The sequence below is a fragment of the Monodon monoceros genome, unplaced genomic scaffold (assembly GCF_005190385.1).
Source record: "Monodon monoceros isolate NGI ecotype Baffin Bay Population unplaced genomic scaffold, NGI_Narwhal_1 Super_Scaffold_19, whole genome shotgun sequence".
NCBI classification, from domain to species: domain Eukaryota; kingdom Metazoa; phylum Chordata; class Mammalia; order Artiodactyla; family Monodontidae; genus Monodon; species Monodon monoceros.
Genome location: NW_021703775.1, coordinates 64604587 through 64631866, shown reverse-complemented (window position 1 = coordinate 64631866; position 27280 = coordinate 64604587). Strand labels below are relative to the sequence as shown.

The 27280-nt window shown below is 48.5% G+C and overlaps 1 protein-coding gene across 2 annotated transcripts; it reads left to right on the top strand.

Moving 5' to 3' along the window:
• Positions 1-24: 24 nt before the first annotated feature.
• On the top strand, positions 25-26665 carry LBH (LBH regulator of WNT signaling pathway). Of its 2 annotated transcripts, none has more exons than XM_029232042.1 (3): positions 25-245; positions 2825-2927; positions 24029-26665. In XM_029232042.1, the coding sequence occupies exons 1-3, from the start codon at positions 220-222 to the stop codon at positions 24215-24217; spliced, it is 318 nt and encodes a 105-aa protein (XP_029087875.1). In that variant the 5' UTR covers positions 25-219; the 3' UTR covers positions 24218-26665. The 2 variants fall into 2 exon arrangements, with proteins under 2 accessions (XP_029087875.1, XP_029087876.1); XM_029232043.1 differs by lacking the exon at positions 25-245 and adding an exon at positions 490-724.
• The last annotated feature ends 615 nt before the right edge of the window (positions 26666-27280 follow it).

Here is a 27280-nt window from a genome sequence, read left to right as displayed (position 1 = left end):
GGCTCTTTGTGGGGCCGCGAGCTCGGTGGAGAGCCGAGAGCTCCGTCTGCTTTGCCGACGCTGCTGGCAGTGGGGCTGTCTCCGGGAGGCGGACCGGCGAACGCCCAGTGCCCACACTCGGCAGCCTGCCGCGCCTGTCTGCGCCCGTGACATCCTTACCCGAGACGCAGTGACCGTGTTTAAATCACAAGGGCGTGGGTCAGGCTCCCCTAGGACTTCATGTCTGTATATTTCCCCATTCACTGGTGAGTATCCTGCGCCCTCGGCGGGCATCCGTCTCGCGGCCGTGGCTGCGGGGCCCGGGCGCCTGCTCGTGCCTGCTCTGTGCGACGGTAGCGGGTGGCGCGGGCGCCGGGCACTAACCCGCCGCCCAAGCCGGAGCAGGAGTCAACGTCAAGGTTGCAAAGGTGGGGGTGGGGAGGTGGCGCTGAGAGCATCCAGACAAAGGAAGTGAACTCGAAGCTCTCACTTAAGTGACGGCTGGGAGGGTGTGCGTACGGCCGTAGTGGGGTCGGGGGAGAACCAGGGGTCACGGCTGAACCCGGCTAATAAAAGCCCCTTCGCGGAGGGCTGCGGAAGGCGCGCGCCCTGCCTGGCGTAGGGGGCTCCTGCTCTCCCCGGGCCCCTCCCCTTTTCCTTTTTGTTTGCATGCAAGTCTTGGCGTCGAGGCCGGCGGCAGCGGAGCTGAGCTGGTGCAGCGGCGGCGTTTGCAGAGCTCCGAGGGGTGAGGGAAAACGCTCTCCCCACACGTAACCCGACTGAAGCCACAGGCAGCAGCACAGTTCCTCGCTGCACCCTCTCGATCCCTTTTCTCTACATAGACCCTAAACCCGACGCGCCTTGATGGGGGCCCGGGTTGGGGAGGAGCCGCCCTCACCGGGCCCGCCGGGAAGGAGCCCGGGCCGGGTGGGGGGGAGGCGGAGGTTTGCACCCGACCGGGTATCGGGGCTGGGAGGGATGCGCCCGGGGCGCCCGCCTCGTTGAAGAGCGAGGCCCACGGCCGCTGGGACTTGCGCACCGGCTGCTGCTTCCTTCCTGCGCTGGGGAAGAGGAAGAGCTGTCGGGGGGCGAGCGCTGGCGGCCTGGAGCTCGCTCCCAGGTGCGGGCGCGGAGAGCCCGGCCCCGCAGGCTCCATGTCCGCGCAGTCCTGCTCAGCTCAGATACCGGAAAGTTCATGCTTCTTGCTTCAACTTTTCGGCCCCGCGCCACAGCCGGGAGCGAGGAGCGAACGCCCGGACACCAGGCTAAGAGCCTGGCGAGAGAGCCCGGTGGGCGCTCTTCTGGCCCATTACGTTGGGGATGGGCAGTAGCCTCTCCATAACCCAGGGGGAAACTGACTTTGGAGTCCTGGCTCCTGACCCTAAACTTGCCCGGAAGCCTACCATCTTCTTTTAGTCTCCCCTCCCCCAATCCAGCCCGTCTCTGTTTAGAAAGGAGACTGAACTCTCAAAACAAAGTAAAAATTTCCTCACCCCGGAGGCTTGCGTACCTCTCTTCTCTGAGCTCTCCTTCCCTCCCACTTCCAGGTACCATATGGGTGAGACTTGGAAGGCAGTGGAGGCTGTGTGCCCCTGGCCACTCAAAACTTGCCAAGATGGTGTTAAGACTCATCAGGGTTATTGTCCCCTGAGAGATTAAGGTTTGGTATTATTTTACAGTCGATTGGCATTTCATAGTTTGCAATGCTTTCCCCCCCAGAGATTAGTCCTTTACCATAACTGTGAGATATGCATTATTAGCATCATGGTAACAGACTAACAGCGCATCTGCAGCTCAGAGAGGTTATATGACCTGTTCAAGATCACACAGCACTTGAGTGGCATAGCTTGGACCAGAACCTATTGCTTCTGTTTCCAAATCCTGTGCCATTTCTACTCTATGTAGTAGCTGTAAAATGAAGAAGAGTTTGGTACCCCTGTTTCCTTAGATACAGTCTTTCTAAGGCTTTTTTTTTTTTTAACCATGTGTAAAGGCATGATGGTGAAAATATTGCCTGTTGTGTAGGGAGTACACTGACTTTGGTATGTGCTATTTGGCATTACACATTCGGGACCCTGTACGTGCCCATGGCTTGTGTGAGGATAATGGAACATTTGTATCCTGCTTACAGAGTACAAAGCACTTTCACATGTCAGCCATTGGTGGGCCAGCTTGGCCCCTCTGGAAATTTCCTTTGCAGTCAGAGTCCGGGCATCCTTAAGGCTTTTAATCCAGGGGATGTTTTTCAAGCTGTGAGCTTGCAGCTGCTGTGGCTGGGGCTAGAGAAGGAGGTTGGATGGCAGATGTGAAGCTTTCAGAAAGCTGACCCTTTGGGGCTTTAAGTGGGACATTTTGCAAAAAGGAACACCAGAGACACAGAGAGAAATTTAGGAAGGCAGCATTATCGAACTTGGTTTCTCTGAGGTTGACCTGTTATCATTATGTAATAATAATATTCAGTTCCCCTAGAGACGGGTTGAATTGGTTTTGATATAGATAGACGACCTCAGCTACTTACTGTTTGGTTTTTTTTTCTAGTTCTGTCACTTAAAAGAAAATCCAGAGTCGCTCTGTGCCAGTAGGGACTAGTACAGGAGAGGAGGGAAGAGGAGGTTTGCCAGAGCGGTTTTCAGACAATGGGCTTTGTTGGTGGAGGTTGAGAGCCCTGATGCTCTAGGCTTGTAAGGTGCTTCCTCGGGGCATGAGCTCGTTTTTCGGCGAGTTCTGTTTTGAACACCTCTCATCCTGCTTCCAGGCAGTCCTCTAATTTAACAGCAGAAGGCACTGAGAGTAGGCATGTGAAAGTGCGTGTGTTTGTTGACTTTTGCTCTGGGTTTCTTGGCAGCCCTGACTATCTGAGATCAGCCGAGATGACTGAGGTGATGATGAACACCCCATCCATGGAGGAAATAGGCCTCAACCCCCGAAAGGATGGCCTTTCCTATCAGGTAAGTTCAGTACTGGCTTCCTTCTGGTTCCTTAGCGCCTAGTGTCTTTTGCTGGGGCTGGAGGCAGACTTGGTTCTGTATCCCAGTGCTGTTTGTAAGAGCTATGCGCCCTTGAGAAAGTCCCCTAATGCCAGTAAGCCTCGGTTTCTTAATCTGTAAAATGGGGCAACAAGAGTCCTTACTTCACAGAATTGTGGTGAAGATTCAACATGGTGAGATGACATGGATAAGGCATTCACAGTACCTGGGAGGCAGTAAGCGTTCAGGAAGCATGAGCTGATGTTATTAGTCATCCTGGCTGCTGTGGACTCTCCCCTTCATGGTGGCAAAGGGGGAAGTGATAATGTGCAGTCAGTTCAGATCAGAACTTCCCTCCCCACCCAAGCCTTGGGCAGTAGCAACATTGCTGTGAGGGGCAGCTTATGGGGAAGGGTAGTCTGGTGGAGGCATTGCTGTGTCAAATGCTGCTTTCTTCCTCTGGTTGATGGTTGACCAACTGATTCCAACAGGGTTAATGTTCAAACTACTTAGAGTTGAAGAGACCTTTCCCAGAAGGGTAGCTCTCTCAGGGATGTTATTGCCAGGATCCAGCATAGAGATTGTGCTGTGTGGTGGATCCAGAATATATAAGGACCAAAAAAGTGGTCTAAGTAACACCTTCAGATTCTCAGCCCAGTGCTCTTTCTGGCCTGCCATTCACTTTCCACTGCCCACAGCCCGCTGCAGAGACCTCCAGATAGCGCCGAAGCAGTGAACTGTTTTCAGATTTCCAAGAAGAGTGCCTACGTTATTACCTTCAGGGGAGAAAAGAGTCTGTTCTTAAGGGAAGATCTCGGAGCTAGGGAAATTGTGTAGGATGGCTGGCCGGGGAAGATGAATGAAGTGTGATGGGCTCCTTCAGCAGACATTAACTGAATGTGGCTATGGGCCATGCACTTTACAAATGTTACTCATTCACTCTTGACCGTGGGCACTGAGATGGGAATTTTTGTTCTGTTTCACAGATGAGGAAACAGGCTCAGACTGAGTGGATGACTTGAGTCTCGAACTCCAAAACCTTGCTCTTCTGATGTGTCATGTGTCTGTGCCTTGGGGGTGGCTCTTGGCTAGAATCTAGACTTGTTCTGCCTTAGAACCATTCCAGGGGCATTTGTTTTGTGAAGGAAGAGAAAATAGAAAGCTGGGTGGGTGTGATGGAGGGAGGGTGATCAAAGACAGCTGAGATAAAAGCTAAGGTTGGGTAAGGTAATTTGGCAGGTGACAGCAAGAGTCACCTCAGACACACTTGGGAGGTTAGAGAAGGCCCCTTTGTTGTGTGTCAAAATGGCCAAGCCCCTTTTGCTGGCTGGAAATAAGTATTCAGGTAGGCTGAGGGGATTCAGAGGGAAGGGGGGAAATACCCTTTCCTGGTTGGTTTTGTACCTTCCACCCTCAGAGTGGGTCTGAGAGAGACAATTGAAAGCCCCACAGCCTGTGGGAGGGTAGAAGTTTCCTGACCTACCAGCTGGGGTGTTTTTGGATACCAGTTTCCAAGCCACTGAATCAGACTGAATCTCTTTGTGGTTACAGGTGAGGTGTTTTTTGTTTTTTTTGTTTTTTCAGTTCTGGGTTTTAGATTTCCATCACAAAACCTTTCCAAACACAGTCATCAGTATGTCTGTGTGTGCTTTTTGATATTCTCCTTTTGAACGTGTTCCAGGATAAAGGACCAGGTCCTACAGGGCAGTTTTCTTGACCTTCAGTTCATTCCGCTGGATCTGAGGGTAAGAACAGGTCATGACCCAAGAAGGGGCTGCAGTGCTGGGTGAGGACAGCTGAATTGGGGCTGCCACGGCAGGAGGAAAATAAAATCGCCTCTGGGTTCCTAAGATAACTCGATGCTGCCTAAGAAAAGGGCCCTCAAATCTTCCTTTGTGGTGCTAGACTTAGGACCCAGTTTTCACAGCCTCTCAGGAAATCTGCCCTGCTACCTGAGTGGGGACTACTGCACAGTTCCAAAATATCTTACCTAGAACTTCAAAGCACTCTGTCACAAGATTTCAGAAAGGTCTTCTGGTTGCCTGGTGAAGAGAAAAGGGAGAGGTGGTTATCGTCAAGCAAGCAGTATTTATTGGACACTTGCTGTATGTAACATGCTATGCTGGGCATTGTAGGAAGGGTCCAGGGCTCACGTGGGAAACTAGCATGTACATAACTGGAACACAGGCCATCTGGTGGAGCAATATGAAAGCTACGGTCAGTCCAGGGATGTGTGGCAATCTAAAGGCTTGGGAGAAGGAGGTCAGACTGGGGCTGGGCCTTGAAAGAGGCTTTGAGAGGACACTTCCACCTCTAATTTTGTTGCACCTTCAGATACCCCTTGGCTTGCCCCTGTTTCAGCCAGGCGCAGGGCTGTGCAGCGAACTGGTCTGCCAATTGTCATGAGACCGGTATTTTCTGGGCCCACTCAAAGCCAGTGCCATCCAATTAAACACATTCCCACCAGAGCTCTGGGGATTGGCTGGGGCTGCACTTGGCTGGAGCCTGTCCATTGTACATGCTCAGGCTAGGCTTGGCTCTGGGGGCAGGAGATCTTTGAACTCTGTTCTTGGCATTCCTCCTGAGGGTAATAATAGTACATGGCTTTTACTGCGACCTGCTTTTCCAAGGAACTAAAAGTGGGAAGGAGACATCAATCCCAACTTGGCAGTTGAAATAGAATCTCAGACTTGTGGTTTGACCTTGAAACAAGGTCACAAAATAAATAGGCACACTGGAATTTGTCAGTTGTTCCCCTACCTTCCAGACCTACCCAGAAGGAAGGTTTCCTGATTTCTCTGCCCCAGATGTGATCTCCTTCTTCTCCAGCACCTGTGGCATTTGTGCTTAAATGATGCTGCCGTGGTCCTGCCTGACCTTCTCCCTGCCCATGTGTCCGAGGGCAGGGGATGACTTATTCCCTCTTTGTGCCCATCAGCCATCACCCCTCCTGCAGCCCTCCCCAACCCAAGGTGCCTGCTGGCCCTGGGCCTTCACAGAGCAGGTGCTAAATGGATGGTGGTGCTTTCAGTTAAATTGAGTCTCTTGGTTCTGAAGCTGCCCGCCTTCACTTCTGCCTTAGAATTTTTAAAGGGCCGCCTCAGGGTCAGATAGATGTCTTTTTATCCCCTGAAAGATTCGGGTAAGCCCGTCTCTTGTGCTTAGGGAGTTAGCATGTATAAAAATCCACAGAGCCGGTGCCTTGTTTTGTCTTTAACATTTATTTGGAGAGTCAATTCAGTATGTGCAGTGCACGTCAGCTCTCTCACTTGGCATGAATTATGACACACCGTGGGGTGGGTGAGTGAATGGTTACTAGAAAGTCGAGGACATGTTGGGCGGGATGGGAGTGGCGGCCAGCTCACAGGGCTGAGTGGGAGGGTCTCCATGTGGACATTTCTGCCCCTGCTGGCTGCAGCTCGCTTCCCACACTGCATCTGTCAGCCTCCTGTTCTCTGGCCCCTGGGACAGGAACGTCTGCGCCTAATGCCTTCTTCCTTTCCCTAATTCAGGGGAGCAGGTCAGTGGCTGCCTTGCAGGCTCCCCCATCCCAGCTCTAGGGACTCTGAGAACGTGGCAATTCAGTTGCCTCTCTGACTGGGTCTCCTTCCATGCTGGGCCTGAGTTGGCCTGGAGAAGGGACCTGAGCATTTGCCTGTGGACACTGATGCTGCCACCACCAAGGGCTGTGCCGCCTAGCTTCCCCCAGCACAGTTTGCTGAGGCTTCTGCAGTTCTATCCCCCTTGCTAAGTTCTAGACAGAGATATGGCTCCCCAGTTTTCACTTAAGACTGTCCCATCTAAAGCAACTGGACCAAGATCTGATAACTTTTATCCTTCCCAAGGCCCTTTAAATTCCTCTCTGATCAGCATACATGTCCCTCCCTGGTCATCTTTTGTATTCCTCTTGCTGTTCTTGGTCTCATACTCCTACCATTTAACGGCCACCCACCAGTCAGATGAGGGGAGCCAGGGAGGATGCTCTGTAAGCCAGAGGCGCTAATTCTACATGTACCACAGTGCCCCGTGTTCTGGGCCTTCCCTAAGAGCTTCCCCTGCATTTCCCGACAGGAGGGAGGGATATCCTGGCGTTTTATAGGATAGGGAGGAGGGACAGTAGTGGGTGACCTTCTTCTGCCACAGCCCTGCCGTTTGCTTCTTGCAGTCTGAGCCTCGCTTTTAGCTCTGCTTTAGGACGCTTAAAGCTCTGCTTTAATGCACTGTGCTGGCTGAGAATAGCTCCTCCCCAGATAGGAGCTCTCTGCTTCTTCCATCTCCAAGGCCCAACAATAGACGACTCCTTTATCTCTCCCTCCTCGCTCTTTATCAGAAGCAGCAACTCCTCTCTCAAAGAATAGTCTCAGTTGAACCTCTAAAGTCAGGTAGCACTTCGGAAACACTCTCTTCATTCACCTCTCTGCTGAGCCTTTCTTTATGAGACCCCCGAGGCTGGCTCTCCTTGCTCCCACCCGTGTAAATGCAGGTGTTGAAATCAATGATGGGCTGGGGTTCCTGCGCCTGTCTCTGTTCGCCTCCCTCAAGCCCCCGCTCACAAGGCCACTCCAGGCATAAGTCATCACCTCCCTTTGTCTCCTCCTCCTGGTGCCCTTGTCTCGTTGGATACTCCCAGCTGTGGTACCCCACATGTTCTCAAGAGTTTTGGAGGCCCAGCTGGGCAGGCGCACAGAAGTCCCATGGTCACCAGGAAAACATCTTTCACATCAGACTTAAAAAAGCCTCAGTTGTCCCTGAAGAAACATAAAGCTAAAATTCCAAAGCACTTGGCAGGAGATGTCCCCCCATGGACACGACATGCTCCTGGAATCCCAGTGAGTTTTCTTTTTCCTATCCCTACCCCGTCCACCCTGCTCCCTGCTTGGTACAATTCATAAGAACATGAGGCAAACAGGCAGTTAGGGCCACAAGGTTTAGAGGCACAAGGAGTTCATGTCTTTGGGTGGCGTTGGGCCTGTGTCTGAACGTGCTGCCTCTTTTTTTTTGCTGTACGCGGGCCTCTCACTGTTGTGGCCTCTCCCGTTGCGGAGCACAGGCTCCGGACGCGCAGGCTCAGCGGCCATGGCTCACGGGCCCAGCCGCTCCGCGGCATGTGGGATCTTCCCAGACCGGGGCACGAACCCGTGTCCCCTGCGTCGGCAGGCGGATTCTCAACCACTGGGCCACCAGGGAAGCCCCGTGTGGCCTCTTTTTGAGTCAGTGCCCAGGTCACGTCAGTTTCAGGTCACGTCTACTTTGTATGAGGGATCCAGCACCTTCCTTCAGTGCCCAAGGCCTTGACACAAACATGGTGTTCAGTGTTTTGCAATGCCCCTGGGTGAGGGCCTGCAGAGGGCTGGAATTATTCCCATGGGGTTCCTCCCCAACACACACACTGTGGTCACAGCAGTGAGTCTGTAGCACTGCCAGGGAGAGAACAAGCTTGCTTCACTTCCCTAGCCAACGTGACACACACTGGAGCCATACAACCTGGCCTTCTCTCAAAGGGCCTGTGTTAGGCCTGAGGCCTCTCAAGCGGTGGTGTGTTCATCCCCCTCCAGACCCAGGGTCTGTGTCTTAGACGGCTCTTTGTTCCCACAATGCCGGGCACAGTGTCCTGTAAGTAGTTGCTTAATGGATGCTGTATGATTGATTGGACACTTCCTCTCTCCCTTTCCTGAACTGAGAATTATCCCTCCACCTTGGCTATCCCACGGCGTGGGTTTTTATAGAATCAGCATTTTCGCTATGGTGACCCAGTCTCCCAGGTCGGATAGAGAGGAGGATTGTACCATTAGGGAAATGGATGAGTTTGGGTGGCGAATCTTGTGACTGGAGCCAAGAGCTATTCCTGGGTGTCTAGTGAATGTCCTGAAATGATCTGTCAGGCCCGAGTCCTGAAATAATCCTCGGAGGATGAAGACAGGCCCTCATTCACACGGGGCCCAGAGTTGCCGGGGCTTCGTTCCTTTTCAGTCTCATAGACCCTGTGCCCCCCTCGGCTGTCTCTCGCCTCGCCACCTGCCCTTCCCTTGTCCCAGAGCCCAGCTCAGGAGGATTCTTGATCAATCAGCTCCTGTGTCTGCTCCCCACTCCTTGACTGGAGGAGGGCCCCTCGTTGCACAGACCTATCTTAGAAAAAAATTAATATTTGCCAAAAGTTTCTCCAGCCTATTTTGACCTCAAGGGAAGTTTGGGAGCTCCCTCAGTCCCCTCACTGCTAGAATTAATTGCCTTACACTGGTCAGAAGCCCCTTTTAGGTAAACTGTATAGAAGAGGCACCCAAGCATTTAGCTGAAGCGACATTGACTACTTGCAACTCAGCCAGTAATTGTACTGGAGCCAATGGGAAGGAAGGTTCCAGATCTCTCATCCAAAGGAGAACTGCCCTGAGCAAAGAGGGAAGTCACAAACCTCAGTCCGGGGGTGGGGGTGGGGGTTGGTCTCTAGGTCTGACTTTCTCCTAACTTGAACCTGAAGGTGGTTCCCAGGCAGAATTAATTAGTATACCTTGAATTCATCTCCTGTCTTTACTTTGTAGAGCTTGAAACACATGTCCACCCTGGATTTGAGAGCATCCTTGGTTTTCCCAAATTCCTAACCATTTTCTCCAGACACAGCCCTATGTGTCAGTTCTAATTTATCCGCAGGTGAGCATTAGCCCGAGGTGTGTGGGCAGCCCCAGGCTCAGCCGCTGATCCCCATTGGACAGAGCCTGAGATGCCTACAGAGGCTCACACACACACACACTCGCATGCACTTACATGAACTCACACACACATGCGCACACACACACACGACCAAAAGGGCAGACAGCAGAATGTTAATAGCAGTTGTTTTAGATCAGAGTGCTGTAATTACAGGAAAATTTTCTTTTCCTTCTCCTTTTTTGAGTAATTTCATATTTTCACTGGCAAACTATGTATTATGCTTACTTTTCAAATTTTTAAAGTAGCATAGGCCCATTATGGAATTTTTATTTTCTTCTTTAAACTTTTTTTTCCAGTCACCGTAATCTCACCATGCATAAATCGCAACTGTTAACATTTTAGCATCTTTTCCACAGAAATTGTTTTTATATGGCCAAGATCACACAGGGTTGTGTTCTGCTTTTTTACTTAATGGTATGTAAGTCATCAGCATCACATCATCACAACTTATCTTTTTTTTAATAAATTAATTTATTCTATTTATTTTTATTTTTGGCTGAGTTGGGTCTTTGTTGCTGTGCACGGGCTTTTCTCTAGGTGCGGCGAGCGGGGGCTACTCTTCGTTGTGGTGTGCAGGCTTCTCATTGCGGTGGCTTCTCTTGTTGTGGAGCACGGGCTCTAGGCGCGCGGGCTTCCGTAGTTGTGGCTCACGGGCTCAGTAGTTCTGGCTCGTGAGCTGTAGAGCGCAGTCTCAGTCGTTGTGGCACACAGCCTTAGTTGCTCCACGGCATGTGGGATCTACCTGGACCAGGGCTCGAACCCGTGTCCCTTGCATTGGCAGACGGATTCTTAACCACTGCACCACCAGGGAAGCCCAAAATTTATCTTAAAAATGCTTCAAAGCCAGCATTTTAATAACTGCACAAAGTTATAAAGTTACAACATGATTTTTTCACCATTCTCCAATTGTTGAATTATTTTTAAATTGTATATATTTTTCTCTTATAAATAATGTGATAATTTATATATAATTTTATATATAAATCTTTGTCCATAGTTTATACTATTTCCTTAGAGTCTTAGGAATAGAATTTCTGAGTCAAAAGGTGTAAGAGAGTGTGTGTGTGTGTGTGTGTGTGTGTTATAATTATAAAGGTGATATTAATTCTTTTTAGAAATTTAGGAAAATATAGAGAAGTACAAATGAAATTTTAAATGCCCATATTCCTATAACTGAAATATTTTGGTGTGCTTACTTCCAGTATTTTATATGCATTTTTATTAAAAAAATAAAATTGAGGTAAAACTGTATGTGCCAGAGTGAATCTTTTTTCACTTCGTATAATATTGTGACTATGTTCCTGTCATTTGGTTTTCTTTGTAAAATGGCATTTCATTTTGTTATGTACCACTTATTGCTGAATATTTAGGTTGTGGCATATTTTGTTCTTACAGAGAACACTGCTTTGAATATCATTTTACACAAATCTCTGCGCAGGTCTGATTTGTTTCCTCAGAATAAATTCCTGGAAGTAGAATTGCTGAATCAAAGAGATTCAACATCATTAAGCCTCTTGATTATATATTACCTTAATAACAGAAGACAAATAAAAGAGTTTATCATAGTATAAGCTCCCAGCATTGAAAGCTCTACAAATAGAATCTCAGGATTGTAAAATCTATACCAATGGGATGATGGAGGAGCTTTGTGGAGAGAGTCAGAAAGGTGTTTGGTTACTTTAAAGTGTTTGGGAGATGTTGTACATCTTCCCCTAGTTTGTTAACTGCTTATTTTGAGCAGAGATGATAACAGTTAATGATGTTTAGGCACCATTTAGCCAGCATTGCAAATTAGCCAGGGACATTCTTGTCCCATAGTGGGTATGTTGACATGCTCTGTGAATTACAAATGTATATGAGTTGGTGATTCCCCTACTTATCTCCTTTATTCTGTTAATGACATTGGAGCACCGTGTGACCTTGAGGAAGGCCAGGGTAGTTGCCTTGGCTTGGATACCCACGAAGGTTGAACAGACGCACGTTTAGTCCCCTGAACCACCTTGGTTTTCCTGGGGTTCCAGGTCTGGCTTATGGAATGGTCATGGTTTAGAAATATTGCTTCCCTGGAACCAAGGATAAACTGGGCTCTTAGAAGTAGATCTGAACATAATGGAAGTCTTGGGCCAGTGTTCAAGGGCCTTCCACCCAATAGCACTGCAAGGCTCCAGGTTCTTTGCGACAGGTAAATGGCCTAGGCCAATGTTCCAGTAGAGTCCAATATGCCTGGCGGTTTACAAAGTTAATTTAGGTGTTACACAGACAAACTTTGAAAATGTTAGTGTATTTTATGGTTATTACCTATGACAAGTAATACTACTTTTCCATTTATGTAGTGATAGAATTTTATTTTATCTTTTAAATGTTTTAAACAAGTGAGTAAAGAAGAAATATAATTGAGCCATAGTGTGTATGTGGACGGGAAAGCATAACCATGGTGGTACGTGACTTCCTGGGACTGGCGTCACCGTTGTTACCATGAAGGAATTTTTTTTCTTCGAGAGTTGAATCTGTCCTCTTGGATGGAAGCATTCTTAAAGATAAGCTAATACTAAATTATGATTTCTGTATTTCTTTGGTCATTTGCCCCGTTGGGTATAGCAGTTAAAGCCATATCAGAAACGTTCTTGGCTGTTTTCCTTGGCACCCTAATATTGGAGGTTTTAATGCCAAATTACTTCTTAATCAGGTTCTATGTATACACCCCTTCATGTTTTAACAAAGTGTTAAAACTTCAGCTGCCCCTGAGGTTCACAGAAACTTTCAAGGGATACGACAGCAGAGAGCATTTTGGAGAAATCAATTTCCACATCTTTAGCTTCCTTCTGTTCCTTTTCTAAAATTCCGATTCCTGAAGACAGGCTTCACCAGTTTTCTTTTCCTACCTTTCCTATCAAGATTGCCCTCCACCCCCTTTGTAAGAGGACCTGCTTCTCACCTACGTGAATCTTTTAAGGTGCCTTCCCAGGGTATAGAAACCTTAGGAGAATTGAACAAATGGACCATTTAAAAATGTTACTGTCTAAGAAGCTTCATAAATCCCACCTATCTATAAAAAAACCAGTGAAAATTTACCTTTGCGTTTAATAATTATTTGTGGTATGTTTATTGATTACTTATATACTAATAGCTGCAATAAGCCAATCCAGAATTTTATTTTTTTAACTAACAAGCCTTAGGGTCATGGGACATAAAAACATTAAAAGCCAATTTACAAATACATCTTTTTATTGCAGAGAAGTATGAAAAAAGCTAATGACTAAAAACTTTCAAACATGAAAATACATTAATATAAAATTCTATGGATCAGTAGAATGGAAATACATTTTCAAGTAGAGAAAGGAATAAGATTTGACTTACGAGCTTGTTTATGAGTTTTTAAAATAGGTGATGGTAGATATCAAATTGCTATGGTGTTTATAAGCCATTGAGTACTTATTTAAAAGAGTGGCATAAAAGTTTATTTTAAAATGGTAATATTTATAATATAGCAGAAGTTTTAGGTGTCAGTTTTAAAAGGTGTGAAAGGAGACAGTTTTTCAAAATTCTTTCAATTCTTTCAAAATTCTTTCAAGATTCTTTCAATCTCCAAGTTTGGAGATCGTGGATAAAGATATTTTCCTTGGGATCAAAACTGAGATACCGTAGCATCTCAGAGTGGGAGGGTACCTTTGAGACTGGGCCAGTCTCTATCAGATGTGAGAATGGACTCTACAGTAGCGTGGCACTGGGTCACTTACGTGTTCTTTGGACATTGCCAGTGATACGGAGCTCAGAACCCTTCAGCGCCGCGGGATTATGAAGTATGAATCTGGATAACTGGTTTCTAATCTTGGCTTTGCTACTGTCTATGTCATTTCAGGCGACTCCCAGCATCTCTTTGGACCTTGCCTTCCCCTTCTGTAATGGAGAGAGTTGATTCTATCATTTTTGTTAGAAGTTGTATAATGCAGTGAAATCCTCCATTCTGATCTTAGATAGGCCCCCTGGAGTTAAAAAAAATCTGCTCTCTCTTAGACTTCATGTCAGCCTTTTAAGTATTTGAAGGCACCTCTTATGTTCCCCTCAAATCTTTTCCAGTTTTAAAACATATTATCCTTCAACCTTGACTTATGGAGTCATCTTTGTGAAGGTATTTTTTTCTCCAGGCCATTGGCTCTCAAATTTTTAAATCTCAGTCCCTTTTACTTTTTAAAAAATTATTTAGGACCCCCAGAGATATTTGTTTATGTGGGTTATATCTTTTGATATTAAAACAGTTTAAAATTTTTATTATTTATTAATTCCTTTAAAATGACAATAAAACCATTACATGTTAATATAAGTAATGATTTTTAATAAAAATAAATACATTTTCCAAAACAAAAAAAGTTCAGCACAAAGAAAGGTTTCACATTTTTGCAAATCTGTTTGATATCTGACTTAATAGAAGACAGCTAGAGTCTCACATCTGCTTCTGCTTCCAATCTGTTGTGATCGGTGTTGGTTGAAGTACATGAAGAAAATCTGGCCTATGCAGATATGTACTTAGAAAAGGGAGAAATATTTTAGTAGCCTTTTCATATATTTTTCTTTGATACTTTGGCAAAACTCAGTAAGTGGTAGTTTCTTAGAGGTTAGTGGTAATGTGGAATCTGAAACCTTATCAATGAACTTTCTGTACTCTTACATTAAAATTCATTAGCCTATCTTGCACTTTGAACGAATCTTTTACGCATGCTTGTTTTCATAACATGCTGTACTGATCATTTGGAAAATATAGGTTCGCTGAGTTATGCACATCTTCCAAAGTTAACACATTTTGTTACATAATATCAAAAAAAATCACATTAGTTAATATGTGGTCTCATCGAAATTCTTCAAGTGATAGGAAACTGTCAAGATTATGGTGGCTGATACAAGTTTTACAAAATTCTAATTTTTGCTTGAGACCTCAGTTTTTAATCATTGGTAACAAATACCATCAGTCATTTTTTTGAAATATCAGGCTCATTTTCTTTGAAATATTAGGCTCAGGTCTGCCAAATACCCAAGTCTGAATAACCATGGTTATTGGTCATTCTTTCAACTAAAAATGGCGTCCCATGGAAAAAGCGGCTAGTTCAGCTCGCCACTCAATCCCATAAATGCTTTTCTGCGAGACAGCCATTGTTCTCTGATGTGCACCAGAATTGTTGTATGCCGACTTTGCATTTCATCACAGAGTATATTAAAACAACATGTACTGAACAGTCAATATTTAATAAAAATTTATCTTTACTGCTTCATCAAGGACATGCAGTTTTTTGTTTTGTTGCTGTTGGGTTTTTTTTTTGCTGTACGCGGGCCTCTCACTGTTGTGACCTCATCCCGTTGCAGAGCACAGGCTCTAGACGCGCAGGCTCAGCGGCCATGGCTCACGGGCCCAGCCGCTCCGCGGCATGTGGGATCCTCCCGGACCAGGGCACGAACCCGCGTCCCCTGTATCAGCAGGCAGACTCCCAACCACTGCGCCACCAGAGAAGCCCGAAGTTGTTTGTTGTTTTTTGTTTTTTTTTAATTGCAAGTGGGAGGTGGTGAAGACTACAATGACCACCAGCACAGTTTGCAGCTGCCACCATCATTAATTCTTGCTCAGGTGCCAGCAATTTCACCCACCGTTGCTTTTTATACCATTAGTGCAAGTATCAGCACAGGAAAAATGGCAAATAACATCTTAGTATTACTAAGAAAATATTTTAACTCCATGGACACTCTGTCCCTGAAAGGAGCTCAGGAATTAAGCTTTGAGAACCACTGCTCTAGACTGAACAGAATGTGTCTGATCAGACGCCAGCTGGGCATCACCTCCCTATTAGTGCAGGTGGTGTAGATGGTCTCCATGAGATTAGCGGACCTCTAGGAACATAGCCCTGTTTGCTTCAATGTTTTCACATCAATACTGCAGTTGCGATCAACTATAATCTCCAGGCCTCTTTTACTGGACCTACTATCAAGCAAGGCTTCCTGTTGGAGAGGGGAAGAAAAGTTTTTAACTTAAAGAAAGATATAAACTAGCTGATGACCTCACTTTGGGAAAAGGTGAGTTGGGGGTGATGGATGTCATCCAAGTGGAGACTTTCACAGATGGTGGAAAGGGCAGTGAAGCCGTGGATTGGGGAATCCTCAGCCTAAGATGGACAGTGGAAGCCAGGAAGCTGCCTGAGTCCAGAGAAAAGCCTAGGCTGACACCAAGTCCAGGGAGGGCACAGGGAAGGTGAGGTTAGACAGGTCAGGTGAACCTGAGCAAGGTCATGAGAATCAGGAGAGAAGCAGTCTTGAAGCAGGCTGGCCTGGTAGTGTGCTGCAGAGGTCGTGGTGACTGAAGGCCAAGCAGGGCCCTGGGCCTGGGCTGTAAGCAAGTCCTCAGAGACTTGAGAGTGGTTTCCATCCAGCAATGGTTTTGGAAGCCATGTAATAGGGGAACCCCCAGACAAGAAGAGAATGGGAGGCTATGGGACCAGGCTAAATATTCAAGATTTTTGTCTCCAAAACAAAGAATGAGGGAATGGTTGGAAATGGCAGCTCTGTCAGTCTGGGCTTTCTGAGAGCGGGTGTGTGGCTGTGGGACACCTGGGTGGCACCAGCAGGAGAGAGAGAGAGAGAGAGAGAGGCCATCCCCCAAGGCCCAGAGATGACTGGGAAGCAAGTCTTCTTTTCAAAGGGCAATAATGAGGTAGTCGGGGGGATATTTGGATGGGGGTATTTGAGGTCATCCTATGCCAGAAAGCTGCAGTGTTTTCTTACCACCCGGAGAACTTTGAGAGATGTTCTGTAACGTCACAAAAGCCCCATCAGCTCGCTGGGCCCGAATTATCTGCAGCAATTCGTGCTAATTAATTGGAATTTGGAACTCCTGACTTGCAGGATGGGTGTGTGTTGGAGAGATGTTTATGAAAGATGGTGTTTATCCAGAGGATTTCCTTTTCTTTTAAGTTTCAAGGCTGAAGGCTTAAGCATCTTTAATCCAAAGGAAGGAGATCCAACAGTTGTTAATAAAGCCCCAAATCTCTGCTCAAGTCTCCAGTAGGATTAGAGACACCAGAGAAGTGTAGGAGAGGGTGAGGTGGATAGTCTATAACCCCAGTCCAGGGTAGATTTGCGTGACGTGAGTCTCAAGGATGGAGAATGAGGTCATTAGCATCTGAGTGGAGGTGTTAGAATGTTCTTCCCCATCCTCTGAATCCAGGCAGTAGCCACTGTGCCCCTTTGCTATAATTCTTTCTGTTCTTGCCAGCCACGTTTCACTCTGAAAAGTCAATAAAATGCAAATAATGATGATAAAATAGCAGGAGGCGAGGATTTCAAAGATCATATTTCTTGCCTTCACGTATTGTTAGGGGACAAAAAGCAGGGTGTACTTTTCTTTTGAATTAGCTGCCCCTCATTCACTCAGCCTTTGTCAGAGCAGGATGCTGGTAGAGATCTGCCCATTGTTAGAAACCAGCCCTTCCTAGGAACGAATAAACACACAAGGCCAATCCATTGTTATTCTCCAGGAAAAACAAGAAACCCAGGCGGCAGGCCCCTAGAGTAGGCTGGGGGAAGGAGGGGAGGGTGCGTAATGGGGAGACTTACGCTGCAGGGGCTTCCACTGAAAGGCCAGGATCTGGACAAGGCAGTGGCTTCCATTCCAGTTGGCCTAACCCATGCCCTGGGAAAAGAGAGGTACTGTAGGAGAAGTGATGAACCGTTTGTCCAGAGAACCTGGCCTAGACTTTGTGAGCACAAGCCCAGGAGTGCTGCTAATTTCCTCCTGTCCCAAGCCACAGCTACAGACGTTCCAGCGCCTTACTGTAAATGCTCCCTGGGGACCCCAGCTTTACCTAATAAGAACCATCATTAGGAATTTAAAGTTTATAGAACATACAGACATACCTGTATTTAATTCTCTCCAAAGCCCTATAAGATGGGAATTAGTAGTAATCCCAATTTATAAATGAGGAAAGGGGGGCGATAGGCCTCCACATCTTTGAGCCTGTTGGGTTCCGTGCTGGCACTCAACCTGAAGGATCATGTAATCCTTTCAACAATACTGTAGAGTGGAAATTCCTTCCTCATTTTACTCACGAGGCAGCTGAGGCTCAGAGAAGTTAAAACGACTTGACCCCAGTCATAGAGATAATAAGGCACGGGGACAAGGGAAAAGCCAGATCTTTCAGACTCCTGGTCTACCTGTGGGAGTGGAGATTTTCCATCACAGGTTTGAGGTTCAATTCTACCCCCTCCTCTGGAACCAGAGAGGGGAGAGACACTGTGTGGTTTTGGATGCCGAGGCAGATCCCTCTTGGGGCCTTGGAGAGCCACCTGGTTATTCATCGCAGGCCCTCTGTCCCACCTGCCCTCTCCCCCCAACCCCAGCATGCCTCCTTCCTCTGTTCCACCCCAGCAAAGAGGAGCAGGATGGCTGAGCTCCCTGGGTCTCAGCTTGCAGAGCTGGTAATTAGCCCTTTGTATCTAGTTAACCACCTTTCATCTCCTCTACCTGCTGGTGTCCTCTTTCCCTATTAGCATCTCTCAACTCTTTGCCGAGCCCTCCACCTTCTTTATGGCCAGCTCAGGTTGTTTGTCAGGGGTGACGGCTGAGGGATGCATGCACACAGGGGAGGGCTGCTCCAACCAGAGTCGCTCATTTTCCATCCTAGGTGCCAGGCATCTCTCTCCTCTCCCACCCCAGAGGCAGCCAGGTTTAGGTCACCTGGCTTAGAGGCAGACAGTCGATAGCTAGGCCCCCAAATTTCGGGCCTTTGGAGCCCTGGTATTACCTTTCAGTTCCCCTCCGTGGGTGAAATGGGAGCCGACTGACCGGTGACTTTTATACTTTCAACAAAAGCCTGCTGACTAATTCTGCATCTCCAGGGGCTCACCTTCAACCCCAGACTTCTCTGCTCTCAGGCCTCCCATGTCGGTCTATTAGCCAAACATCCTGAGCTTTCCTGGACGGCCCTGCTTTCACTGTCCTCATATTTATCTATTTATTTGTGTAGCTATTTCAATTTATATTAACTTTACATATTTCATATAAATTTATATTAATAAAAATGAAAGGGAATTAAAAATTTTAGCCTCAAGTGCTTAAGAGACACATGTGGCTGGTGTTTACCATTGGACAGTGCAGATAGAAAATATTTCCATTATTGCAGAAAGTTCTGTTGGACAGCTCTGATCTACAGGCAGAAATTCCAGTATATTGGCATCCAAACTACATCTCACAGACCATTTCTTCCTAGAAGGTCCTAAAGCTCCTTTGACCTTTTTTTTTTTTAATTTATTTTATTTATTTAGTTTTGGCTGCGTTGGGTCTTCCTTGCTGCGTGTGGCCTTTCTTTAGTTGTGGCGAGCAGGGGCTACTCTTTGTTGCAGTACGTGGGCTTCTCATTGTGGTGGCTTCTCTTGTTGCGGAACACAGGCTCTAGGCACGCGGACTTCAGTAGTTGTGGCACATGGGCTCAGTAGTTGTGGCTCGCGGGCTCTAGAGAGCAGGCTCAGTAGTTGTGGCACATGGGTTTCGTTGCTCCACAGCTTGTGGGATATTCCCGGACCAGGGCTTGAACCCGTGTCCCCTGCATTGGCAGGCGGATTCTTAAAACCACTGTGCCACCAGGGAAGCCCCTCCTTTGACCTTTTGAGTGAACTCATTTGAGTTCCCAAAATGTCAGATCCTGTTGGGATTGGAGGCCACCTGGCAAAGGATGCCTTTGAAGAAGTGTCCGCTATAAAATTGACCATTACCAAGTTTTTTGTTTGTTTATTTGTTTATTGTTGTTTTTGTGGTACGCGGGCCTCTCACTGTTGTGGCCTCTCCCATTGCGGAGCACAGGCTCCGGACGCACAGGCTCAGCGGCCATGGCTCACGGGCCCAGCCGCTCCGCCGCATGTGGGATCTTCCCGGATCGGGGCACGAGCCCGTGTCCCCTGCAAAGGCAGGCGGACTCTCAACCACTGCGCCACCAGGGAAGCCCGACCATTACCAAGTTTGAATGCCTGCTGTTCCCCACAGTGGGACATGCAGGGCCTGGGATGTTCTTGGTGCATGTGATCTCCAAGATTTGCAAAGGAGGGAACTTGGTGTCTATTAGTTTCATCCAAGCCATCAGCCCTGGCAGCCGAGTGTAACAGCTGGATGTAGAGTCCAGTGTTGGTGGACAGAGGAAGGGGCAGGGCTGAGAGAATCACAGCTGGGATGGATGCTTTGTGATCTTTTCTGCCCTGGAGGGTGAGGGTGGGAAATGCTTCTCAGAGCCTCCCCATCTTCCTTTCTGGACACCTTAGAGAGGAGCCTTTTGCTTCAGAGAGAAACAAAAAGGATTTTTTTCCCCTTCTCCAGTCCAAGGAGAAGGGACGCTTTGGGGTAAGAGGTTTAACCAGAAGCAGTTTCTTTTTGGAACAGGGGCAGTGCTTTATTCCTGGCCAGTTCCTGCAGGCAAACAGCATGCTGGGCTGGCCTGCTGCCCCAACTCTACCTGTCATGTGCTTGGCAAGTCTGACTTGAGTCCTTTTTTCCACTGCCTTCCCCACCCCGTCAAACTGCCGTTGCAACCTCTCATTTTTCTGCTGCCTAGATGATTAAAAAGCATGACTTAGTGGAAAAATCTTGACCTCCTTGGGGTCAGCCTCTTAGGCAGCTGTCAGAGATAAGATTGTACTGGCAAAATACTCAGCTTTGCTCTGCAAGGCTTTCTGTCTGGATGTGAGGAAATGAGAAGCTGGTTGGTTCTGGGTGCGTTTGTTTGTCTTTGGAGAGAGCTACAATTTTCAGAGGCATAAATTGGTATTATCTGATAATACAATATAATCTCTGATGGGAGGGTTAGATTATTATAGTGATTTTTAAAAATGTAATTAACAGGCTTTGTAAAAGAAAAAAAAGTTTTTTTTTCCATGGCGCCTGCTTTGAGCAATTCAGGGAGCAAAGTTCTCTGGCAAGTAAGCAGTATCAGAAGTTCAATGCTCAGACTTCCCCCAAGGACTTAAAAGACTTAATTGTGTGGCTCCTGGTATGAAGGGCATTGTTTGGAGTTATTTTAATTACTGTGTTAGTATTTCTGCCTCTTGCTTGGAGTTTGAAACTGCTGTTGGAGACTGCTCTCGCAGTCCTGTTGAAACTGCTCCAAAGAGGACATTCCGATTTGAGTTTAGCATATGTCTTCAAAGCATTTTATCATCTCTGTATTTGCCCAGGCTTTGCACCCACCTAGTGAGACCAGAAGGCCACTTCACTTCTTAAAAAGAGAAACTGAGGCCCGGGCGTTTACAAGTGTTGTACAAGTGATGTCAAGGTTGATTTGGCTTGACCCAAGTGTTGTCAAATGAGCGCCTCATTCGAAGTCCTGTGGGTCTGAGTTTGGGTCCCCGTTCAGCCGCTTCCTAGCTCTGTGGCCTTGAGTAAGTCACTTGCCCTCTCTGTGCTTCAGTTTCCTCATCTATAAAAAGTGATCACACCACTGCATACTTCAGAGGATTGAGATTGAGACTCTGCTCAGCAGACGTGCCTGGCATATCTTCCATCACCAGCAGCCTCCTTATTTTAACACTTTTCCCCCTACTTTTAGTTAAAGACGCATTCCCGGCTTAGAACAAAATCATACGCTCTCCGCCCTTGTCGTCGTCCTCCTCCTTCTGCTGGCCTTGCCGCTGCCTCTCTCTCTGGCTCTTCCTCAGCGGGTGCGATCCTAGCTAGGAGCCGGGCGCCACCTCTCTCAGCCAGGGGGTCACAGCGCAGGCCCAGCCCTGGGCTTGAGGTCAGAGGGTAGAAGCAGGGGCCCAGGGCTGTCTTGGGCCGGGTGTCGATCCCCTCTTGATATTTCGCAGCTCTGTCCTTGAAGATTTAGAACAACTGTTTGGACAGGGCAGCTCATCTTCTGGACCTAGCTGCCCAGATGGTCATCCTGGGGCCTGAACTGCCAAATGGGCCATTAAAGCCCAGGGTCTTGGGCTTCCCTGGTGGTGCAGTGGTTGAGAATCCGCCTGCCAATGCAGGGGACACAGGTTCGAGCCCTGGTCTGGGAGGATCCCATATGCCGCGGAGCAACTGGGCCCGTGAGCCACGAGTACTGAGCCTGCGCGTCTGGAACCTGTGCTCCGCAACAAGAGAGGCCGCTACAGTGAGAGGCCCGCGCACCGCAATGAAGAGTGGCCCCCGCTTGCCACAACTAGAGAAAGCCCTCGCACAGAAATGAAGACACAACACAGTCAAAAATTAATTAATTAATTAATAAACTCCTACCTCCAACTTAATCTTAATCAATCTTAAATTAATTAATAAACTCCTACCCCCAACTTAATCTTAATCAATCTTAAAAAAAAAAAAAAAAAGCCTAGGGTCTTGCCCACCCTCCCTGGTCAGTTTTCTGTGAAGTGGGCATGTTGACCCAGTGGCGTCCATTCATTGTTCAAGAGGCACAGGTGTTGAAGACAGGAGATCTAGGTTTGAATCCTGGCTCTTCCTTGTGACCCTCAGAGCCCCAGGCCTCTCTGCTCCTGGGCAGCGGGGGAGGGGGGGAGGTGAGGCCTACCGGAGGTATCTGAAAAAGCTTTGTAAACTGTAGCATACTTTCCACTCGTGGGGGTTCCCCTCACTCATGCCCAAGGCTTGTGCTCGGAAGGGCACCTGTGTCCTCACCCACAGCAGGAGGCTCCGGCTCCCCAGAAGAGAAGTGAGGAGGGGCCCAAGTAAGCCACTTGACCTTCTCCCTGCTCGGCATGTGGGTCTGTGCGCAGAGCCCAGTCCAGGGGCAGACCTGCAGGGCTGGCTGCATCAGGAAGAGAAAGCCCGCAGGGGGGCGTCATCTTTCCCGCGCCTCCCTTCACCCCACTAGCCTAGCCCCTCCCTGCCTTGTTTTCCTCCTGGCCGCCATTACGATCCTGTTTATAAGCCCCGTTAAGTCTTTAATGATGCCTGGTTGTGCAGCTGGCTTAAGACTTAATCCCCCAGCAATAGGGCTTTATTGGATAAATGGTTAATAATCACTCGTCTGCAGGGATTGGGGAGGTTGTGTTGAGGCCCCTGATTCCCGGAAGCCCCACGTGGCCCCTGACATGGTCAGGGACTTGGTGGGGACAGCACTGCGTGGGGCTAGGTGCAATAAGATTGGGTACCCTCATAACACCCCAGAAGTTGGGAAGGCCTGAGTTTCTAGGAGAGCACTTCTTCTACCTCCAAGGAACAGAGCCAGGCACAGGGAACCCCCGGGATCTCTTCAAATGTGTGTCTTCACCCCCTCCAGGGTCTGCTTTCCTTTCTTTTGCCATTAACAAGCTGTGTGACCCTGAGCAAGTCTCCTGACCCCTCTAGGCCTCAGTGTCCTTATCTATCAAATGGAGAGGTTGGAAGAGATGGCCTTGCAGGTGCCCTGTGATTCTGTGAGCCCAAGCGTCCCAGACAGTCTCCTCTCTCCGGCTGTCTGGCGTGTCCCCAAGAGCTGTGTGTGGCAGGAGACCAGCAGCCCATTGGATTAAGTACTTAAGCTGCTGGGCAAAGAATTGGGTCAGCTGTAGTCACAGGGCAGTGTGCGCAAAGGGAATCTGCAGAGCCTGGATTTTATAGCCTGGTTTGGGGTTTCTCCCAGCTCTGGTCAGGACACACAGTAGGCATCAGAAAAAGGAACCTCGTTGACAGGACTGTGGAAAGAGAAGTAGACTCTTTCAGGTGTAGAGCCGTCAAGGAGCCAGGTGTTGTTTACAGGTGAAAAAAGAGCCTGGGATTATGTTCCCATGTGCCTGTGTCTGGGGCCATGCCTTCAACCCTGATTTGACTTTGACTTTACAGCTACAGCGAGATCAGAACCCGTCTCCTTGAGAGGCACGTGATATTGGCCACGGACTTGGGAGTCAGGCAGACCTGGGTTTGATCCCATTCTACCACTGCTCGTTTCCAGGCTGAATGGTTTGGGCAACCTCCTTCTCCAGGAATCTCCTGGGATTCTTTCAGGTGGCGTGAGCAGCACCTATGTTTCTGCCTGACCGTGTTGGGTCCAAATTATATATGTAAAGTACCTGGTAGGTGCCAATAATTATCCTGGGAGGAATTTAATTTACTTTACTTTACTTTACTTCTAGAGTAAAATGCTTGCTGCAAATAGAGATGTGACTCACTGTGGACATGATTTTGAGTTCTTTTATCTAAAAACAAGACCAAAAAGTACAAATGCAAATTTGGTGGCACTGCCATGAAAACTTTCAGCTTCAGGATTAGTCTGGGTTTCCTTTGTTGCCCCAGAGTTTGTTCCCTGGCTCCTGCCTGATGCTCTGCAGTATCCCACCTGCTGCTCCCCAGTATCCCAAGGGCGTAGCACGGTCTCTGGTGTATAGCGGGGGCTCGGTCCTGCACGTGTACCTGATGGGGTTCTCCGCTTTTATTTCAGATCTTCCCTGACCCGTCAGACTTCGACCGCTGCTGCAAACTGAAGGACCGTCTGCCCTCCATCGTGGTGGAGCCCACAGAGGGGGAGGTAGAGAGCGGGGAGCTCCGGTGGCCCCCCGAGGAGTTCTTGGTCCAGGAGGATGAACAGGACAACTGTGAAGAGACACCGAACGAAGACAAGGAACAGTAGAGTCCACGCCGGCTCCCACAGGGTCACACCAGACAGCATCTGTACCTGAACTGTGTTCTTTCCCGCTACCATGGAAGGAGAGCATGAGCCACAATAGTTCTGAAAAAGTCAGACGATGGCTTCCGTTTTGCACCTGCAAATCACTGAGTTGGTTTTCTTTTCTTTTCTTTTCCTTTTTTGAGATGTCGGGCAGCGGAGCCCTCTGCGACAACACGCCAGACCTTTGAGAAAGGAAGCTGCTTAGAGCAGGGGTTGGGGGGGTGCGGGGAGGCGGGCGTCTTGGAGATCTTTATCTGAACTCAAGCAGGCTGGGGGCAGCCGTGGGATTCCAGTGGGCTCTGGGGGTGGGCTGGGATGGGGGGATGTGCAAAGCTAGCAAGGAACGTCTGGAGCAAGAAAACAAACAGGAGATGAAAGAGAAAATACACATTTTAAAGAAAACATTGAGCAGAGAAGTGCAGCCAGGAAGCACCAACCCAGCAAGCATTCGCTCTGGCTGCTGGGACATCAGACAACAAAGTCTTCATCTCTCTCTAGTTTTGCCCACTGCCAGCCTTTGTTTTTGTTTCAGGTGTGTTGGTCTGTAATGGGGAGGCAGGCAGAGGAGGGCAGTGGAGGCTGGCTACCTGCAAAGCCAGCTGGAGGTGATGCCGATGCCAGGAACGCCTCCCGTTTCCTTCTCCAGACCCTCCCCTCAGGCCCTAGCAGGTGCGTGTGCCCGCGTAATCTGGAGGTTTTTAAAGAGGCTGCAATGTTGAGCGCTCCCCTGATTTATCCTTTTTGCCCCCCAGCCCTTCTGGAAGTAGCGAGAGCCCTTCCCACCCTTGTTGGAGGGCCGATGTAGATGCTTGGACACCAAGGTCCATCCCCACCTGCCCCCCACACACACTTGCTCTCCCTTTGGGCAGAGGCACAGAGTGGTGGGCTCCCCCAGGCTGGCCCTTCCTTCTCCTCATCTCCACCCTCCCAGCCCTGGCACAGCGGTCAGGCCGGGTGGCTGCCAGCCCTGCCGCAGATTCCAGCCAGCCACGGCACCCATTCCCACGTGGGATCTTGGCCTCTTTTTCCGGTGGGAGCTGAATGGCGAACGGAGGAGGCTTTTTCTGTTTCTTGTGGGGGAAGTGAGCTTTAACGCAGGTCCTGAGAGCTGGCAGAGCCTGGGAGTTATTGGATGGCAGTGACAGGCTCTCATGCAGCAGCCTGGGGATTGAATTTGAAACTAAAGGGTGTCATGAGGTCTTGGGCTTCTTCCGCGGCGTGTCTGGATGCAGGGGGCAGGACGAGGGAGCATCATCCCTCCTCACCTCCCACCTGACCCCTGCAAGGGCAAGTTGCAAGAGAAGGCTAGCTTGGACTTAGAGCTTCTCGTCATAGTTAAGAACCATCTGGAGCTGCAAAGATTGCAGGACAAGCCCTTCAGACCATCTCTATCTCAGAGCAGGACGGTGCAGCCAAGAGGTGTGCTCAAGACCCTCCCTTGGGGCTGTACTCGGCCAACGGAGGCACCCACCATGTCCCCTCAGGGCTCCAGTCAGTCCAGCTTGATCCCAGCTGGGACATGCGTGTAGAGTTGTACTTAATACCTCAAGGTTAGTGTGGCTCTGGAGAACGCTGGTGCAGGAGGACCAGCGTGTGCTGTTGTCACATCAGCAGGACTTGGTCCTGGGAAGCCAACGCTCACCCCCTCACCCCTCTGCCCCCAACCTCTGTGTTGTCTGCTTGTGTTGCACACACCGATGGCAATAACTTCCTCCAGCTCCCCGAGCAAGTGGGAGAGGCCTGCAGCCTGCCCTGCGAGGGGGCTTCTCACTCTCGCTCTCCCTCTCCTTCTGTTTTGGCTGCAGGGAGCCTTTCCCAGTTACCCTCACACCCCTGCAGCTGCAGTTCTCATCCCGTGCCTCCCTGTGTGGATGGGGTCTTGCCTTTGAAAATCCCATGTTTCTGTGTCCACCTCTCATCTGCTCCCCTGTATCATCTGTCCTGGTCTTGCCGTCTGATGGGAACGTGCTTGTAAACTGCATAACAAATCTACTTTGTGTATATGTGTGTTTATGGGGGTGGTTTATTATTTTTGCCGGTCACTAGACCCCTTTGTACGGTCACGTGCAGTCTGAGCAGGCCAGGGGCTGACAGCTTAAGTCAGGACCCTCAGCGGCGAGCCTCTTGGGGCGACCCAGCTGCTCTTGGACAAGTGGCTGAGCTCCTGTCTGGCCTCCTCTTTTTTTTTTTTTAAGTAACCTGTGTGTATTTCTAACTGATGCTATTGAAACAAAACAAAACAAAACAAAAAAACCCCTAGTATTTCAGTAAAAATGCCTGTTGTAAGATGAACCTCCTATAACTTCTATCTGTTCTTTTTTGAGGCTCAGGGAGAAACTAGCATTTTTTTTTTCCAAACTACTTTTTGTCACTGTGACAGTTGTAAATAAAGTTTGAAAATGCTTTCCACTCTTGTCTGGTTTCTTTCTTTCTTGCTGCTCCATTGGAACAGACAAAGCACAGGAGATACTCTTGCAGGAGGCTGAGTTCAGTGGAGCCCCATGTGAGGGTCCTTACATATCTCACCTTCTGGCCCTTCTGGGGTGAGCCCATCCATGGTTTTTATCAGCTGGTTGAATGAAAGCAGCTTTTTTCTTCTATGCTAGCGGTTCTAACTCTGGATGTGCATCAGAGTCACCAAGAGAGCTTTAAAAAAATACAAATAACCTGGATCCTACCCCCACAGACTTGCATTTCTGTTGGTCTGGGGTGAGGTCCAGGCATTAGCATTTTTTAGAATCACCTAGATTTTAACACACAGCCATGGTGGCGGTTGTTTTTTTTTTTTTATTTTATTTATTTATTTTTGGCTGTGTTGGGTCCTCATTGCTGCACGTGGGCTTTCTCTAGTTGTGGTGAGCGGGGACTACTCTTCGTTGCGGCGCACAGGCTTCCCATTGCGGTCGTTTCTCTTGTTGCAGAGCATGGGCTCTAGGCACGCGGGCTTCGGTAGTTGTGGCATGTGGGCTCAGTAGTTGGGGCTTGTGGGCTCTAGAGCGCAGGCTCAGTAGTTTGTGGCACACG